The sequence below is a fragment of the Anolis carolinensis genome, chromosome 3, assembly GCF_035594765.1.
Source record: "Anolis carolinensis isolate JA03-04 chromosome 3, rAnoCar3.1.pri, whole genome shotgun sequence".
NCBI lineage: Eukaryota > Metazoa > Chordata > Lepidosauria > Squamata > Dactyloidae > Anolis > Anolis carolinensis.
The window spans coordinates 190,232,919-190,250,315 of record NC_085843.1 but is presented as its reverse complement, the minus strand read 5'-3'; the positions used below and the strand labels follow the sequence as shown (position 1 = coordinate 190,250,315).

General features: G+C 37.3%; 1 protein-coding gene across 2 annotated transcripts in view; it reads left to right on the top strand.

Annotated features, from left to right (window-relative positions):
* The window catches only part of maea (macrophage erythroblast attacher, E3 ubiquitin ligase), a 36,129-nt gene extending 19,036 nt beyond the window's left edge, over positions 1 to 17,093 (top strand). For both annotated transcript variants that reach the window (XM_008120189.3, XM_003227061.4), the window contains exons 3-9: positions 1,765 to 1,968; positions 6,860 to 6,982; positions 8,862 to 8,938; positions 10,021 to 10,129; positions 13,522 to 13,655; positions 14,252 to 14,447; positions 15,699 to 17,093. In XM_008120189.3, the coding sequence (XP_008118396.1) occupies positions 1,765 to 1,968; positions 6,860 to 6,982; positions 8,862 to 8,938; positions 10,021 to 10,129; positions 13,522 to 13,655; positions 14,252 to 14,447; positions 15,699 to 15,794 (939 nt within the window). In that variant the 3' untranslated portion in view covers positions 15,795 to 17,093. The remainder of the gene's footprint in view (positions 1 to 1,764; positions 1,969 to 6,859; positions 6,983 to 8,861; positions 8,939 to 10,020; positions 10,130 to 13,521; positions 13,656 to 14,251; positions 14,448 to 15,698) is intronic.
* The last annotated feature ends 304 nt before the right edge of the window (positions 17,094 to 17,397 follow it).

Genomic DNA, 17,397 nt, shown 5'->3' with positions numbered 1-17,397 from the left:
CTGATTCTTAGGGAGAAATTGTGGTTTTAAATCCCCCTTTTGCATCCACCAATGGATGTTCTTTAGAGCAGTGGTTCTCAACCTGGGGCCCCTAGATGTTTTTGGCCTTCAACTCCCAGAAATCATAACAGCTGGTAAACTGGCTGGGATTTCTGGGAATTGTAGGCCAAAAACATAAGGGAACCCCAGGTTGAGAACCACTGCTTTATTGGTATATTGCCGCAGTTTGGTTTGAGTGAAAGGGACACAGGTTATGCCACACACTCCTAATAGTTGTTATGTATTCTATACAAAAATTAGACAGAACAAATCAGACTGGGTGTGTGTGTGTGTGTTTCAATTTGTATTAGCCTTCTGGGTATTCTGCATGTTTGTCTCGCCTATTTTATAGTTTTATACCAGATTGAGCAACTATAGAAAAGTGGGCGTGGGCACATTAACTTCCCAGAAGACCTGAAAGACTTGCAGCTCTCTACGTGCACCATTCCCATAAAACCTTTTCAAAAATATCCCCCAAACACATTGAAGCAGTCATATTTTCAGCATGTTTTGAGGCAATGCTAAGATATTTCAGGTCCTGGAAATACTTTTTATGACAAAAGGATATAAGCAGAAGTCATTTCCTTTAAAAAAAAAACAACCCAAATTCTCTTCTGAGCCTAAATTGGTCCAAGGGGACAAACTATGTAGAAATGTCCCTAAAACAATGTTTCAGTGGGAAATGTTAATAAGTTTTTAATGTTGGGGAAAATGCCTTGCATAAACATTTGAGATTTATTTTGGAAAGAAAAGTTTTTTTGCAACAAAAAACCCCACCATGGTGGGTTGGCACATGTAGCCAATCTATCCCTTTATGAACCACCGCGGAGATTAAGATCTCCCAGGGAGGCCCTGCTCTCGGTCCCGCCACCGTCACAGGCATGATTGGCAGGGACGAGAGACAGGGCCTTCTCAGTTATTGCCACTCAGCTATGGAACTCCCTCCCTGGCAAGATTAGATCAGCCCCCTCCCTCCTGTCCTTTAGAAAGATGGTAAAGACCTACCTGTGGGACCAAGCCTTTGAGGCAGTGCAATAATGGCAGCAATAGGAAATTTCACCTGCTGACCAGATACGGTGTGACTGACTTGTGATGGTTTTAAATAATGATTTTAATGTGAAGCTAACTGATTTTAGTGTTTATGTATATTTATGGTTTATTTTATGTTCCGGCATTCAGTGTTTGCCATATATATGTTGTGCTCCACCCTGAGTCCCCTTCAGGGTAAGAAGGGTGGAATATAGATGTTTTAAATAAATAAATAGCCTGTGGCTACATTTCCCCCAATCTTGCTTTTTATAGAGGATATTGATCATATAGGTTTTGACAAGCATTGGAAAGCTCAGGTGAATTTTCTAATGCCAGAATTAAATATGTTCACATACAATGCATAATGGTTTAATCTCACGAATGGAGGATGAAAGTCATTTGAATGCGATTTCCTGCTTCTTGGCAGGGAGTTGGACTGGATGGCCCATGAGGTCTCTTCCAACTCTATTATTCTATGATTAATTCTGGCAAGAGTGGTGTGTGCTTTGGCTCTAAACATCCTAACTTAACTATTGCTATATATGTCAGTTGGTCAATATAGTGAACCTTGTATGCCTAGTTAACTCTGAAGCTATTTTGCTACACTTACATTACAGAATTGTCAATCTTAGTGACTTCAGATTTGTAATTCACAACTCTTCAGTTTTTAATCTTTGTGAATACCTGTTTTCTTAGGCAGTGGAGTCAATTCAAGCTGAAGATGAGAGTGCAAAACTGTGCAAACGGAGAATCGAACATCTTAAAGAACACAGTAGTGATCAACCAGCTGCTGCAAATATGTGGAAGAAAAAACGGATGGATCGCATGATGGTGGAGCATCTCCTGCGATGTGGCTACTACAATACAGCTGTAAAATTAGCCAGACAAAGTGGCATTGAGGTTGGTACTTAGCTCCATAAAATAACTGTGAAAATGCTATCTTCATGGTCTCTGTGAATAACTTGGATAGAGTCAGCATAACAGAAGTGAATAGCATGGAATGTGCAGGCTGTGCTCTCATTGAGAAGCCAGAGCTGTCAAACTTGTAACCCTCTAGCATTTGGTACTTGGATTCCCAGAAGCCCTAGCCAGCTTCTACAATAGTCAGGAATTCTGGGAGCTGAAGTCCAAAGCATCAGGAGAACCACAAGATTGACACCATTGATCTACTTGGTTCTTCCTACCAGTTCCTCATGATGAAAGAGGGTTAGGATTCTGACTTGACTGGTAGCAGAAAATTGCTTCCTGTTCTTTGTAAAGACTAACCAATTGTAAAACTAACCAATTTATTCCTGCATGAACTTTTATTAATTATAACCCGCTTCTTCAAATGCCTAGAGTTCAGAAAAGTGTATACTGAAAAAAGTGTAATAATAAAGGTCCCACAAGGTTTTCTCTCTCCCCCCTTTTTTCCACATAGTAACAGTGGTAATCTTTGGAAAATTGTGTGCTGTTTATCTAGAAAGCTTCCTAAATTCATTTTGTGTATGTCATACCAGTTTAAACACATTTAAACTAGTTGGTCTTGAGCTCCAGTTTCTAGCATATCTTCTATAAATGAAAGTATACTTTGAATTTGGTAAGTTTAGTTCATTTCTGTAAAGAAGGTTTTTTTAAGGAACAACATTGTTAACTTACTACTACAGGAAAATATACTGGTTCTATTTGTATATGGCTTTGACAGTTCCAAATAGTCACTGAAGATACTGACATAAAATGGATATAGTTAAAAATTTATTTTTACCCCTACTGATTGGAAATAAAGAATTTAGCATAGCCTGCTGCAATGTTCCTTTACAGACAGACGTATTCAGTATTGTTTTCTTTTGAATTAATCATTATAAAAGCAAGTGAGTTATACAAGCAATAGAAAACATGCCCCAGGCATGTTAGTACCAGATGATTTGTCACAAACAGGCTCCATTTCCTGTTACGTATCAGCTATTCAGCTGAATGGAATTTTAATATGTAATTCCTACTGTTTGCACAATCACTGGCTTTAGAGGAATGTAGGCAAACATAGTTATTTTGTCATTACAGTTGGAGGGCAAATCTTAAGTGTAATCATATACCAATTTATATGTTGTTTTATATGAATATCTAGTTTGTCATATACACACACATATCTCCAAGGCACGGTAGACGACTTCTATTTCACCCCATCCTAATCAGCCTATTAATTCTCACCAGCCCCAAGGTCACAGCAGCTGTACAATGTTCTTTCAAAGTACAATAGGGAACTTTTAAGTTAGAAGTCATAACCTATATATGGCTAAAAGCATTAATTGTATTGCTGCTGCTCTTCAGTTTGAATTATGGTGTCTACATGAAATCTTTTTCTTAAGTTACTCTTTACTCTTTTTTAAATAAATCCATTAATATTTGCTTTTTGTAGTTATACTGATGTTCTATATTTAAATATTTAAAGTTTTAATTATTTCGTGTCAAAAGCATTGCATAATAAATAAGTTTAAAAGTGATAAAATAAAGGAATCACAAGCAGCTAAATAGTTTTAGACCAAAACCAGGCAACAGCGACTGCATTGTCCTTAGCTTTGAACAACTCCTCCTCCGTGCGTGAGGCAGGGCATTGTGGGCAAGCATACATATGAGGAGTTGTTTTTTCTGCTCCACAGTCACACAAGGTGGAGGATTCCTCCAGGTAGTGCCATCTTGCCAGGTTGTCTTTTGATTTGCCCACTCCGCTTCTGAGTCTGTTTAGGGACTTGAAAGTTGCCCATTCTTGGTTTGCCCCTGGAGGCAGACCCTCATGGGGGGCCATCCAGTTGGGATTGCCTGGTTTAGCTGCCCAGAGGGACACTGCCTGTTGCTGGGAGAACATCAAGAGGAGTGGTGGTTCTTATGAAGCTCCTCCTCAACCTGAGTCTACTGGGAGGAGGCTGATAGTCATGCAGTGGGTGGCTTTCTCAATGTTAATTTCTCTCACAGTTAGCAGCAACTTCCCATTGCACATCCGGGGGGGAGGGGGGGAGGCAATGCCAGCTATCTTATAAAGTTTATCAACAGGTGTAGGTTTAAGGCATCCTGTGGTTATTCTACATGTTTCGTTCAGTGCTATGTGCACCTGCTTCACATGGACAGACTTGTGCCAAACAGGACAGGCGTATTCAGCAGTTGAGAAAGACAAGGCCAGGGCTGATGTTCTTATTAATTGTGGGTCTGCACCCCATGCACTGCCAGTAAGTTTCCACAGGATGCTGTTGCGTGCAGCTACTTTGTGTTTGGTGTTCATGCAGTGTTTCCTATATGTTAGTGTTTGATCTAAGGTGACACCAAGATATTTAGGATGGAAACAGTGTTTGAGCTCTTGACCTTCCCAAGTAACTTTCAGTTTCCTGTTGCCTTCACAATTACGTAGGTGCAAAGCACACACTTGTAATACACACACTAAAGTAATACTGAGGCATTTTGGATATAGTAATGGTATACCTTAGCCAATCATTTAGATGTGTTTTTGGATTTTACTTCTTTAACAGAAACTTTGATACCAGATGTAGAAATAAAATGTAAAAAAATAGGGATGGGTCTCTGCACCACAGAAAAGATCAGTTCAATATTTTTCAGCAAACTATGTTTTGAAAACTAATATTCTGTACTTGCAAAATGAAACATCCAGTTCAAGTAAGCCTTTCCATAAGTAAACAAAAACATTTTGAATGTTCTAGAGACCACTTAAAAGCTTCCTCAAAAATGCATCTAGGTGTATTTTTAATTTTGTAGACTGTCCTTTTTGTATAATTTTCATTTGAATAGACATATTATCATAAATGTGTGTTTGTTTAACATTCTGGTGGTATCCGATGAGTCAGGCTAATCTGCTTTTCCCCTTTTTTCTGTTTTGCTCTTAACACATACTCAGTAAGTGATTCAGGAGGCAGCTGTGTATTTTGCATGTTGTTCATAAATGCACTGCTTAGTAGGATCACCTCAAGTAGAATCCCATTCTTTCCTAAGCCCAGCTTTATTGCACTGTCTACTGCAAGCAAGCTGCTGCAATCCAACACTGAAAATCTTCCTCCAGTACTTGTTCACCATCTTTCCAATACCAATCCTTTTTTAGTAACAGCTTTCAAATAGGATAAAATAAAAGTCAAGAAAAGGGGGCTGGGCTGGGCTCCCATAAGAAGACTTTGTAAAAGCAAACAGCTGTGCCAGCAATTTTCTTCAACTGAAGTATGCTTGTATATTTGTTGCTTTTGTGCCTATCCCCTCACTGTCATTAAAAATGTTGAAAAATAGAAGCAGTTTGGTCTTCTCTTCATTTGTGTTCTCTGTGACTTGCACAAACAAGTAACTCATATGGTGCATCATTCAGAATCTTCTATAGTTTTTATGTGAGCATTTTCTCCATTGAACCATGTGAACAGCCTGATTCCTGCTAAGATTCCTTTTCATCCACCATAGTTAGTTGCTTGCTAGTCTTCTATCTGTGTGAGCTAAAATGACTGCAAAGAAGGTTGGGTTGCTTATCTTTAATCTACCCTTCCTCCTTACATTGTGTCCTGCTCTTCGTAGCTTCTTGGCTGCTGCTATGGCAGGTTTGAGCAGAAATCAGACTTTTCGCATAGAGTGGGGAGGAGGGGCTACCACCAAAACAAATACATAACCCTAGAAGTTTCTGAATGATGTGTTGTACAGTGCAACAAACCCAATTTTATGAGTTCACAGATGACCACTTGAAGAACTGTGGCTGCAGGTAGGCAACCCCTCCTTTTCCTCTTTAATGGATTTATGTTGTTGTGGGTTGCTTTTTCAAATAAAAACATTTATTGTGGTGCCTTGCCTGTCTCTGAAAAAACTGTGAAATTATATTACCTGTTAGCTTCAGTGGCGCAGTGGGTTAAACTCTTGTGCCTTCTGAACTGCTGTCCTGAAGATTGGGCGGCTGACCTAAAGTTTGGTGGTTCGAATCCATGAGATAAGGTGAGCTCCCATCTGTCAGCTCTAGCTTTTGGGGACATGAGAAAAGCCTCCCAGCAGGATGGTAACACATCCAGGCATCTCCTGGGCAGTGTCTCTGTAACTGCCCAATTCCCTCACACCAGAAGCCACTTGCAGTATGTTCTCAAGCTGCTTCTGACATGATTTAAAAAAACTGTTAATAAAAATGGAAAATAAAGTGCTGTAGAAACCCTGTGTTAGATAGATGGTTTCAGTTAAGCTTCAAAATTTCTAATTCATTTTTCCAAGCAGGCATATCAACTAATTGGTCTAACAATTAGAGGGAAACCCCCTTTTGAATAACAATAAAACCCTCCTGTTACACACAAACATAATCCAAATGTATGTTGATGATATAGGCCATGTAGCATTTTTGTTAGTACAAAGCAAATGTCCATGTGCAGTTGTTTAATGATGGAATTTTAATAACATTATAATAACAAATATGGGGTCTTTTTATCCTTTGTAAAGCCTAAAACAAAGTCTACTTGAGTTGCCCCGTATTTTGCTTTATATTAAAAAGCAGCCTTTTAAAGTTCCAGTCTTAGCAGTGTGTAACTAGGTGGCACTGTGAAAACGTACTTCTTTGCCTGCTCTCCACACCAGCTTCCGAAAATGACATGTGGAATATTTTGGGGTCCTGCTAAGTAAGGTTGTGGGTCTCTCATACAAGGTTCAATGAAAGAAGTGGGAGACACTTGAAAACCAACCAGACACCTTCTGCCTGAGGTGACCTTCAACGGTATACAGTTTCTTTTTGTTACATTTGGAAAATCGAATGTAAGGGATGTAATTCCCCAGATGTAACTAGTATTTCCTCTCTTTCTAGGACTTGGTAAATATTGAGATGTTCTTGACAGCCAAAGAAGTAGAAGAATCCTTGGAAAGACAAGAAACAATGACTTGTTTAGCTTGGTGTCATGATAACAAATCTAGGCTCAGAAAGATGAAGGTATTTGGGTTTTTAAGCTGATTAAAACATCGGTGGGATGCATTTTTATTGCTTGCAAGGCATATATTTCATATGCTTGTTAATCTGTGGCAGAGGCAAGATATAGAAAGTCTTTGAATATCATCATTGGCTGTATAATCAACAGGGGAACACATCATAGTAAAACTGTGATTGCATGTGGCTCCTGGGGCCATTTTTATGTCCCACGGAATCATTCAGATTCATAGCCCTACAACAACAAATATTTCTTGGCATTGTAGTTTTTAGGCCTGTTCCTGGGGTTATTTGGGGTGTTGATTCAGAAAATTGCATTGGGTAGACTGCATCAGCTCTAGTTTTCTTAGATATGATATGTCAAATGACTAGAAACTTTGTATTGTGAATCTATTTTGGATATGAAATAAATAGATTTTCATGTTGTACATTTTTCTTCTGATTTTTAATATGTTTCCTTCATGCTTAAATGAGATTAATTTAAATACTACATTGAAAATCCTGATTTCTTATGGGCAAGCAGTGTGAAGAGTAATATATGACATATGTTCTGTATCTCAAAAACTAGACCTGATAGAGGAAAACTAATGCCATTTTTAGAATTAGATTAAGTATGCCCAGAAAAGGTCTAACCTTTGAGACACCAAAATGTGTGTTTGCTAGTGTTTTGGTTTTTTGTTTGAATGTTCAGACTTTTTTTTTTGCCTGATGTGTCAGTCATGGAAGCATTTTTACTTTGTTTTGGCCTCCCCTGGGCCATTCCAGGTCCAGAAGAACATTTTTATAACCACAAGTTCACCAGAAGTGACTTCTAGTCACTCTTTTTTTTGGGAAAAAAAGGGCTTATCCTGGGCCTTAAATGGCCCAGGAGGGATTAACAAGATAAAAATGCCCAGTTGGTGGTGTGATGCAGCTTTAGGCTTAAAAGTAAAAGGTTCTGGTTTTACAGTGGGGGCTGTGGGCCCTCAAAGTTTCTTGGTCTTTTGCGGTTGCCAACACTTGCATTACATAAACAGGACAAGATGAAAAAACATAAGAATATAGTGGCGTATACTCCTATATTATATTGTCGTGCATTGTATCTTGTGCTTTAGAATATTTGTGCATTTCACATGTGTTACCTTGGTATAATAACTCTGTAAGGTAGCTTCAAGTTGCTGATAGAGAGATGAATATGAGTATGGGTTTTGTGTGGCTATTAGGGTTGCTTATGACAGACATGATTCATCCCAGATACCTCTTGATTCATACTTTTATCTTTGCCAGCTATGCAAGTGTGTAATATGATATCGCTTGTGAAAACTTAGGAGTCCCCGGTGGCGCAATGGGTTAAACCCTTGTGCCAGCAGTACTGCTGACGACAGGTCGGCAGTTCAAATCCTGGGAGAGTGAGTGAGCTCGCTCTGTCAACTCCAGCTCCCCATGCGGAGACATGAGAGAAGCCTTCTAAAAAGGATGGTAAAACCTCAAACATCTGGGCGTCACCTCAGCAACATCCTTGCAGATGGCCAATTCTCTCACACCAGAAGCGACTTGCAGTTTCTCAAGTTGCTCCTGACATGGAAAAAAAATTGTGAACATGTTCTGCAAGTATAAAGTCTAGTTGTCATTAAAAATCTTATTAATCAGACTTCTTTTGCACTGCTATTTTAGCTATCATATATACTCATGTACATTGGGGTTTTTTTTTCTTTTACTTCATTGGTATAATTCATAGGGCATATAAATAGAACAACATTCCATTATTATCTTTTTGTTACATCACATCTGCATCCTGTATTTTTTCTTAAGGTTATTATTGCTTTCAAGTAAACATGGCTAAGTTTGCAAATGACTGTGTGCTTTTGTTGGCTGATCTTAGATGCCATCTTTTTTTTAATTTCAGAGCTGTCTTGAGTTCAGTCTAAGGATTCAAGAGTTTATTGAGCTCATTCGACAGAATAAGAGGCTGGATGCTGTGAGGTATGAATACAGGATGTGTAGCAAACATTTACGTGAATGTGTTTTGTTTTACTAATAATTAGAGCAGCATAGCTAGTACATGTATAAAACATTTTAACACAATTGAGCTAGCATCGTGTTAGGGACATATGGGTTCATATGTTTCTTTTATGCACATGTATATCCTGTTTTGGGTGCTGCATGGGTGTTTATTCCTTTTCTCCCTTTGCAGTACTCAAACAACACACATTCTTATTGAGTAGCCTCTGAAGACCCTTCTTACTCCAGAGCCACACCATGCTTTCTGGGCAGTAAGCAGGATCTCATACTAAAAAAAAAAGTCAACAACGAGCAAAGAATGTCTTAATTTCATATGAAAAGTTGACATATATCTATAATAAATGCCATCTAGTGTCTTGTTAGGGTTATTTAACCAAAGACGTTTGCTCTCAATTGAAACATTAGTATATCTGGAGTCTTCTATTTGGTTTCATCCATGCCAATTCTCTGCTTCCCTGTCTGATTTATAATAAAAATTCTACATTATGCTTGCACTACTGCTAACCATGGTAAATGTTAACGGGTTCTTTTAAACCAAGTTTTAAAGAAGGTTGGCACACTTTGGTTAAAGCAAGCATGAAGAAGGATTATATAAGCTTGCATCATGCTCCTATTCTCCAAATCTTGGGTTTTTGGTTTTGGATTTAATCCAGACCTTCCCTAGGATTGCTGTGCAATTGATGCCAAAAATGTAAAGTTTGATTTCCCCATTTTTCTTTTCTTTTTTTTTCTTTTTTTTTGGGGGGGGGGGAGTGGCTTCATCCAGAAAATCCTGCTTACTGTAATTGTTAAATTGTTGAATGCGATTTCCTGCTTCTTGGCAGGGGGTTGGACTGGATGGCCCATGAGGTCTCTTCCAACTCTACTATTCTATGATTCTATGATTAAATGGGAAACCCTGCTCACTTTTCAAAGAGTTGTCTTTCAAAATTACTATACCTTATTTTTTTGCAAATATTTTTAATTGTAGAGTTTTAAGATAACAAAGCAGAAACTGAGGTTCTGAAAATACAAGCAAAGTCATTTTGAATTCTGAATTTCAGACATGCACGGAAACATTTTAGCCAGGCTGAAGGAAGTCAGCTGGATGAAGTACGACAAGTGATGGGAATGTTGGCTTTTCCTTCTGATACTCATATCTCACCTTACAAGGTATAGTTATTTCAATTTCACCTGAACATGAACATACAATTCTCTTAGAGTAGTGTGCCTTAACACATACTTGTGTTTACAAATTGATTCGTTAATTTTAAGATATAAGACAGGCAAGTATTTAATCCTTTTGTTATCAGCAAATATTTATTTGTTCCTTTATTTTCTATATTGCTAACTTATTTCCTTTTTAGTGTTCTCATCTGAAAAGAATGAGAAGAGCAGCAAAAATGAACATGCATGGTGTTATTTTCTGTAACAATTTCTATTCATGCTACTCATACATCATCACCATAATCATCATGATTACTACTGCTACTACTACCCCTATGCTTTTATCCCAGAATCGAAACCAAAGGCTGCTAACCACTTAAAAAGCAATAGTTTTTTTAAAAAATAAAAGGTATATATTAACATTGAATTAACCCAATTCAGTTGTTAAAGAATTAAATCAAAATAACGTTGTAAAATAAATAAAAAGCTGCAAAAAACAATTCTAATACAGTGCATCATCCCCTAGCCTAACCAACAGGGACATATTTCCCCTTTCCAGTTCCCTAAACAGGCCATCCACCAAGGCAATCAAAGTTGTTTCTGGATGTACATAATCTGTTTCACCCAGAAACACTGGGATTGAGGGGCTTCTGCACATTCCCATACTTTGTTTAAAAATGGAATATTGAACACTGGATGATAATCATCATCCATTATACACAGATAGCTTATTCAACACAGGTCTCACAACTGCCTTCTTTAGGCAAGTGGGAACTCTTTCTTGTAAGAAAACATGGACTACTCTCTGCTTGAGAAGCCAGGCAATGATCTAGAACATGTGAAGTGGCTTTCACTTCTCCAACAATCCTGTCCATATCTGCAAACTGCACAAATTGAAATGTAGCCAATAACACTGGACAAACGGGCCTATAGTATCCAAGTTAAAACAGATTATTTACGAAGAGCCATGCAAATTGTACTCAGTGCGCTGTCAAGTGTTGCAATAGCAGATTCCCAGATTAGCTTAGTCTTTACACCTTATTTTATTTTTTGTTATTTAATGTTTAGTGTTTATTTTACTTAAGTGATATTTGTCTTTACTGTTCTAATGTAGCACAAATCCTATGTAAAACCATAGTACGTATTTTTGACATTAATATTGAAAGCTGAAATATATACAGAAAGTCTTTACTTTGCAGCATTTTCTTTTTGTGGCCCACTGTGTAATGGAGCTCTGACTACTTGAAATAGCTCAAATTTCAATATTACTATATTTGCCTGACAGGCCTTTGTGATGGAAGAATGCATTCAGTTTCCCAACAAGGCCTCTGTTTTCATAGGAATTGTAATAACTTTAGAGATAGAAACAGATAAAGTCTGAATCAAATTATCTTACCTAATGGATGTGTGGGGAAGGGAGAATTTAAGCCCTTTAAATGTTTTTCAGCATATGTTTATGCAGTCCACTTAAAGCATAAGATCTGCTTTTTTGTAGCTGAGTTTAGCACCTGATTAGAACCAATTTCAGAGGTAGCCATGTTAATCTTAAAACAGCAAAATACAAAATACTGGTGATACTCTTATTGAGTCAAGAGTCACTTTCTATATTACTGTACCAATTTGTTTGTCATAAAAAAGTAATTCAGACTAATGTAAGTCAATATTTACCACATAGATCAGTACTATCACATGGTATGTCTGTAGGTTATTGTTTTTCTTGGCAGCTGCAGAGTTTCCAACTAATAACTTCCTTGTGATTGCCATTCACATAATTTTGTTGCTCCTGGAAATATGTAATATGAACTAACAAACCATCTTTCAGTATCTATTGGCAAAAAAATCCTTCATTAATTTCAATCCCATGATTTTCCTACAAATGGGGCTTTATTTACCAGATGCCTATCACTGTTACTGCATACTGATCAGCTACTACTCAGGAAGAGTTGTCTAAACTTATAGAATGTGCCAGTCTGTTCCTAACAAAACCAAACACATTTCTATATGATTACATGAATAGAAATGCTTTGACTGTATTTAATTTATGAGCATACTTGCCACTCAGCCGAAAGTTCATAGTAGATTCAGGTTATTGAAGGTTGAGGAACCTATAGTTAATTATTGGTTATTTGCTTTCAGACATTTATATATAATGCTTTTGAGCTATACTCATCTGAGATTACGATGTTAAAAATGATTTAGTCATGTGTTATATAGGATACCAGAATAAGATAGCAATTAAAAAAGCAATTAGAGTCCAGGTAAACCCATCAGAGAAAGTTATCTATCCTAAAAAGCTTAGATGAATAAAAGTTTTCATTAATCCTGAGAAGATAGGAAATTACATTAGATACATTTTCTTGTGTCGGGGAGTCTCTGTGCCATGTCAACTGTGTTATGTTGCCAAAGATAGCATGAGGACAGGGAAGAAGACAGGTTGGAGATATTTCCAGTTTAATGAACTCCCTTAGATTCATACCTCTGTCATGTCCTTTTTAAAACCTTATCCTTCTAAAGTAATGAGTACAGTGCTAAATATTCAGTAAAATCTACTTTTAATAGCTTAACCCTGGAAAATATTTCTTGGGCATTCTATGTGCTCTAGAGTAATAACTTGCTTTGATAATGAACAAAATAATTTTCTTGAAATATTGTAAGCTTTCTATTTCCCTTTCAGTGATACAGAGGATACCCAAGGGAGACAGATCATGGGGCTTCCTAGCACCTCTACTTCTATCTTTTTTAAGCAACACTTTATTATTTTAATTCTTGTTTTGCAGCAGTTTGCTTTCTTTGGTTTTTTATATCCTATTTCTCTTTTTCTACTTTCTAGCTGTTAATGACATAACAGTTACCTTCTGCTCTCTAATATGTGACTGTTTTAGTAGCCAACTGATAACGTAAAGTTTTACTCTCTTGAATGAGCTACGGTATGCTTTATGTATACCATTTAGAAATTTTGCTTTAAAAATATTTTTAACAGGAATATGAGATTGGGATGTTATAGGAGTCATTTTAGTATAATCGAGATCCTGTATATAAATAACCAAATCCTGTTGAATTACTCTTGAGGTTTCACTTACTCTTAAAATATGTCAATCTCAAAGTGCTGTTAGATCCCTTCTCCTTTCCTTTCTTATGCGGAATCAGACTAGTACAAGCATGTCCTTGTAAGCAATATCATGCATGTTATACAAGGCCACAAGTTTCCAATTAATACATTGCTAAAAGGCGTGATATCACAAGTGTCACATTTCCCTTCCATAAATGTGTGCATGGATACATACATATTTAACATTGACCTTCTTGATAATGAGTGTGGTTGAGATCACGTCATATAGGTACTGCTTTTCTATATTTTGAGTTCAATGTGCATTTTGCTTTTGGGGTACTTTCAACAGGATCTTCTGGACCCTGCTCGGTGGAGGATGCTAATCCAGCAGTTTAGATATGATAACTATCGGCTGCATCAGCTGGGGAACAACTCTGTCTTTACTATAACACTTCAGGCTGGCCTTTCAGCCATAAAAACTCCGTATCCTTTAATGTATGGTAAAAGAGTGCAGCATTTGCTTGGCCTTAAAATGTATGCCTTGAATTTTCTTTTTGTAGGCTATGTATTCATCATCAAAATAATGAGCTTTCAACAAATACTGAAAATGACTCAGTCATATTTTATATAGGATGATAGACTAAGATGGCAATTGAAAAGCAAGTAGATTCCAGGAAAACTCATCTGGGGGAAAAACCCAGATCTGTGTACACAAAATATGGGGAAGTAGAATTGTGTTGTTGAAATAAGAATGTTCATAGAATATTGGTAATAATAGAATTGGAAACACATTTTTAAATTTGAGCAAATCTTGAATAATATCTGCTGAATCACTATATGTCTTGAAAAGTCAGTCTTAAAAAGAGCTTAAAATTTGAAGATATTTCAGAGAGTTCAGAAGTATAAACATAATCAAAACTTTATTGCCTTTGTTGCAGCAGGGTTGAAACAAAAGTCCAGCAATTGCAGATTTTCTTCATGTTTAATTGACAGTCATCTGTGGCAACTGAATCCCATTTAATGTTAATAACAGTAAATATGATTTTTAAGTTACTGTCCTTTACCGTGCTTTATAATAGACAATGTTATAAAGAGGATGGCAGTTCAAAGAACCCCGACTGCCCTGTTTGTAGCAAATCCCTAAATAAGCTGGCTCAGCCTCTGCCAATGGCACACTGTGCCAACTCTCGACTAGTCTGCAAGATTTCAGGAGATGTGATGAATGAAAATAACCCTCCCATGATGCTTCCAAATGGATATGTGTATGGATATAATGTAAGTATTTGATATTAGGAATCTGTTCTTAGCTTGGCTCGGTTGCTGTGCACAACTAATAACAGCATGACATTTGCTTTATAGATTTAAGTTTTTGGATCATTAAGAAAGTTAGTGCTTTCTTCATGATAAAGAATTTGTGTGATACATGCAGAAAACGAATACTGTGCTAATATTCAAAATCAGAGGATATGACAGTTTTATCTAGCTTGTTTTTCAGCCATTAAGTCTTGAGAGCCCTTCAAATAAAGGAATCTTCTCTGTAAAATAAGGTAGCTGTTTACCTGAGACAAGGATAAGACAAATTTCAAATGCAAGGAAATTAATTTCGGATTTTCAAACCTGGCCTTCAAGGAACTCTTTCAGCATTGATTTGGCAGCTAGAGAACATATATATGTTGCAGAAGACTCTAGCATTCACACTCTGGCCCCTTCTACACTGCCCTATATCCCAGATTATATGGCAATGGAGACTCATATAATCCAGTTCAAAGCAGATTATCTGGGATCAGATCCTGGGATAGGGCAGTATAGAAGGGGCATCTGCTGTGTAGAGCAGCAACCATATGTATCCCCCCCCCCCAACCACTATCACTATCTTCTGTGAATCAGTTTTTAAAAATACCTTTATGGACCCAGTAGCTTCATTCATCTTAAAGACATCACAGTACATATGTTTTCAAGCCTTAGAAAGATTACAACTCACTCATACAATGAATGAGTTGATTCTAGTAAGGGATTTTCTCCAGAGTAATAGAAACAGAAGAACAGGGTAGTTTTTGTAATTACTTCCATAACTATTTTAGCTGCATTTCCTTCATATAGTTGATTTTTAAAAAATAAAATAAAAATGTTTAAGTCCACTGAGTTGTAGTGTTTTTGTAGGAATTAATTTTGCATGGGAAGTTCTTATGAGAGAATATCATTTTTAGACTTTTGGGTTTGCCTCATAATGTCCATGAATGACACTGTCCTGTTGATCTGATAATGATAGGTGCTGCTGTCTCAACCCTTTTTGACTACATTTTTTTCTTTTTCTATCATAAAAACACCTTAAAGGTATAAGATAAAAGAAAATAATAGTAGTAAGAGTAGAACGTGTAAAAATCACTGCACAAATACCTTGTGAACAGAATTACAAAAATGTTCAGCATGCTTTTGTTGGCATACAATATTGTTTGGGATGGTGCTTGAACAATTGACAGTTTATTCTAGTCTCTTGAAACATTTCTTCTTCTTTTTCTTTTCTAGTCCTTGCTTTCTGTTCGTCAAGATGACAAAGTAATTTGTCCAAGAACCAAAGAGGTCTTCAACTTCTCACAAGCTGAGAAGGTCTACATTATGTAAATCCCTCAAACACGCAATGAAGTGCCGCTGGAATTTGTCACAAGACATTCCGGCATGCCCAGTTGAAAGAGATCTTGAGAGTGGCAAAGAGAACTGCCACCTGGGGGGTGGGGGAATTCAGATTTATTGGTGGCATTTTTTCTTGCGACCAAAGATCAACGAGCAACAATATACACTCTTGGAAAGTGAGGAAATATGACTAAAAGGTTGTACTTGGAGGGAACAAATTTTGAATGTTTGGATTTTGTAACAGTAATTGGACTTTTCTCAAATATTCATCCAGAAAAAGAATCATACTCAAATGGACCACTTCATTTGAGGGAGGGAAAGTTACAATGAATTTCAAAGGGCCACTTCATGTTTCAGTCTTGTTTTCAGGATCATCAGTGTGTTCCCACTTGTGGAATAGCATACTGTTTGATGAGGCCAAATATGCAAATCTGTAATATACACACCAGGGAGCTGAGGCCAGTCACAGCTTCTGAATGTGTGCTCATCTTGTGGCCTCGGGTGTATGTGTGCGTGTGTGGGGTGCCAGAGGGAGAGCATGAATGTGTGTGCGTGAGCGTGAATGCATGTGCATCTCCCTTTCAGGTGTGACTGTCACACACAAACTGGAAACAAGTTTCCTATGGCTAAGAGTGAAGTAGGCCCATGTGCTTCCATTTTCTGTGCTAGCAATTGGCTAAGGACCATTTGTTGGACATCTTCTTCTTACACTCTGCCTTTTAAATGATTCCATGGGCCACTCTAACTCAATCTATGGAACAGATGCTTGACAACACTAATGCAGAACTGATTTCATTGGAAGAATTTAGAATTACTTTGAAAGGAAATATAAGGCTTTATTCTCCTCCACTCCTAAAGCATCTTAGGAAGACTGCATAAATAACAAGGACTGATAATGTTACAGGCATATTACACTGTTTGTATGTCTGTCCTTCCAGTTGACCATAGTGTTAAGATCCTTCATTTATTAGTTACTATGTGCATAGGATTCAGTATCAAACCATTAGTGCTACTGCCTTATTTCTTGCTTTGAGAATGTACTCACATGAAAATCAGCTGGTAACCTTAAGTGTTGGGCAAGTTTTGAAGATGCCTTTCAGGATAATTATGTAATGTTAGGGTATTCATTAAAGAAAGAGATTAGTTCAATTTTAACAGCTACAGATCACATCCTTATCAGTCTCCAAACAAAACTCATTGTAGTTGAAACAAAACCGTATAGTAGAAGTTTGTATTTAGCATTTATTTTTGCATGTTGATGTTGATTAGCTAATAAAGACTGTAAACATATTCCTTCTTTATAACTGTTCTTTCTTTGCCTTAAACAGTTGGATGTCAGTTAGCTCTTCCAGCCGGGTTAAAAAGGGTGTCTTACGTCAGTGCTACCAAAAGGGTTACATGTTATTGAATGTGGGTATTGACAAGTTGTCATTCCTCTTTAAGTTTTCTTTTCAGCAAGTTCTAGAAAGTATGAGTACTATCTTTAGAACTTGTGAACTTGTTTTCATAACCAGGCAGCAATTGAACATGAGCTGCTTGCCTGTTCTCACAGTCATCCCCTGCCCTTCCTAAATTCTGTCACGGATGGGATTAG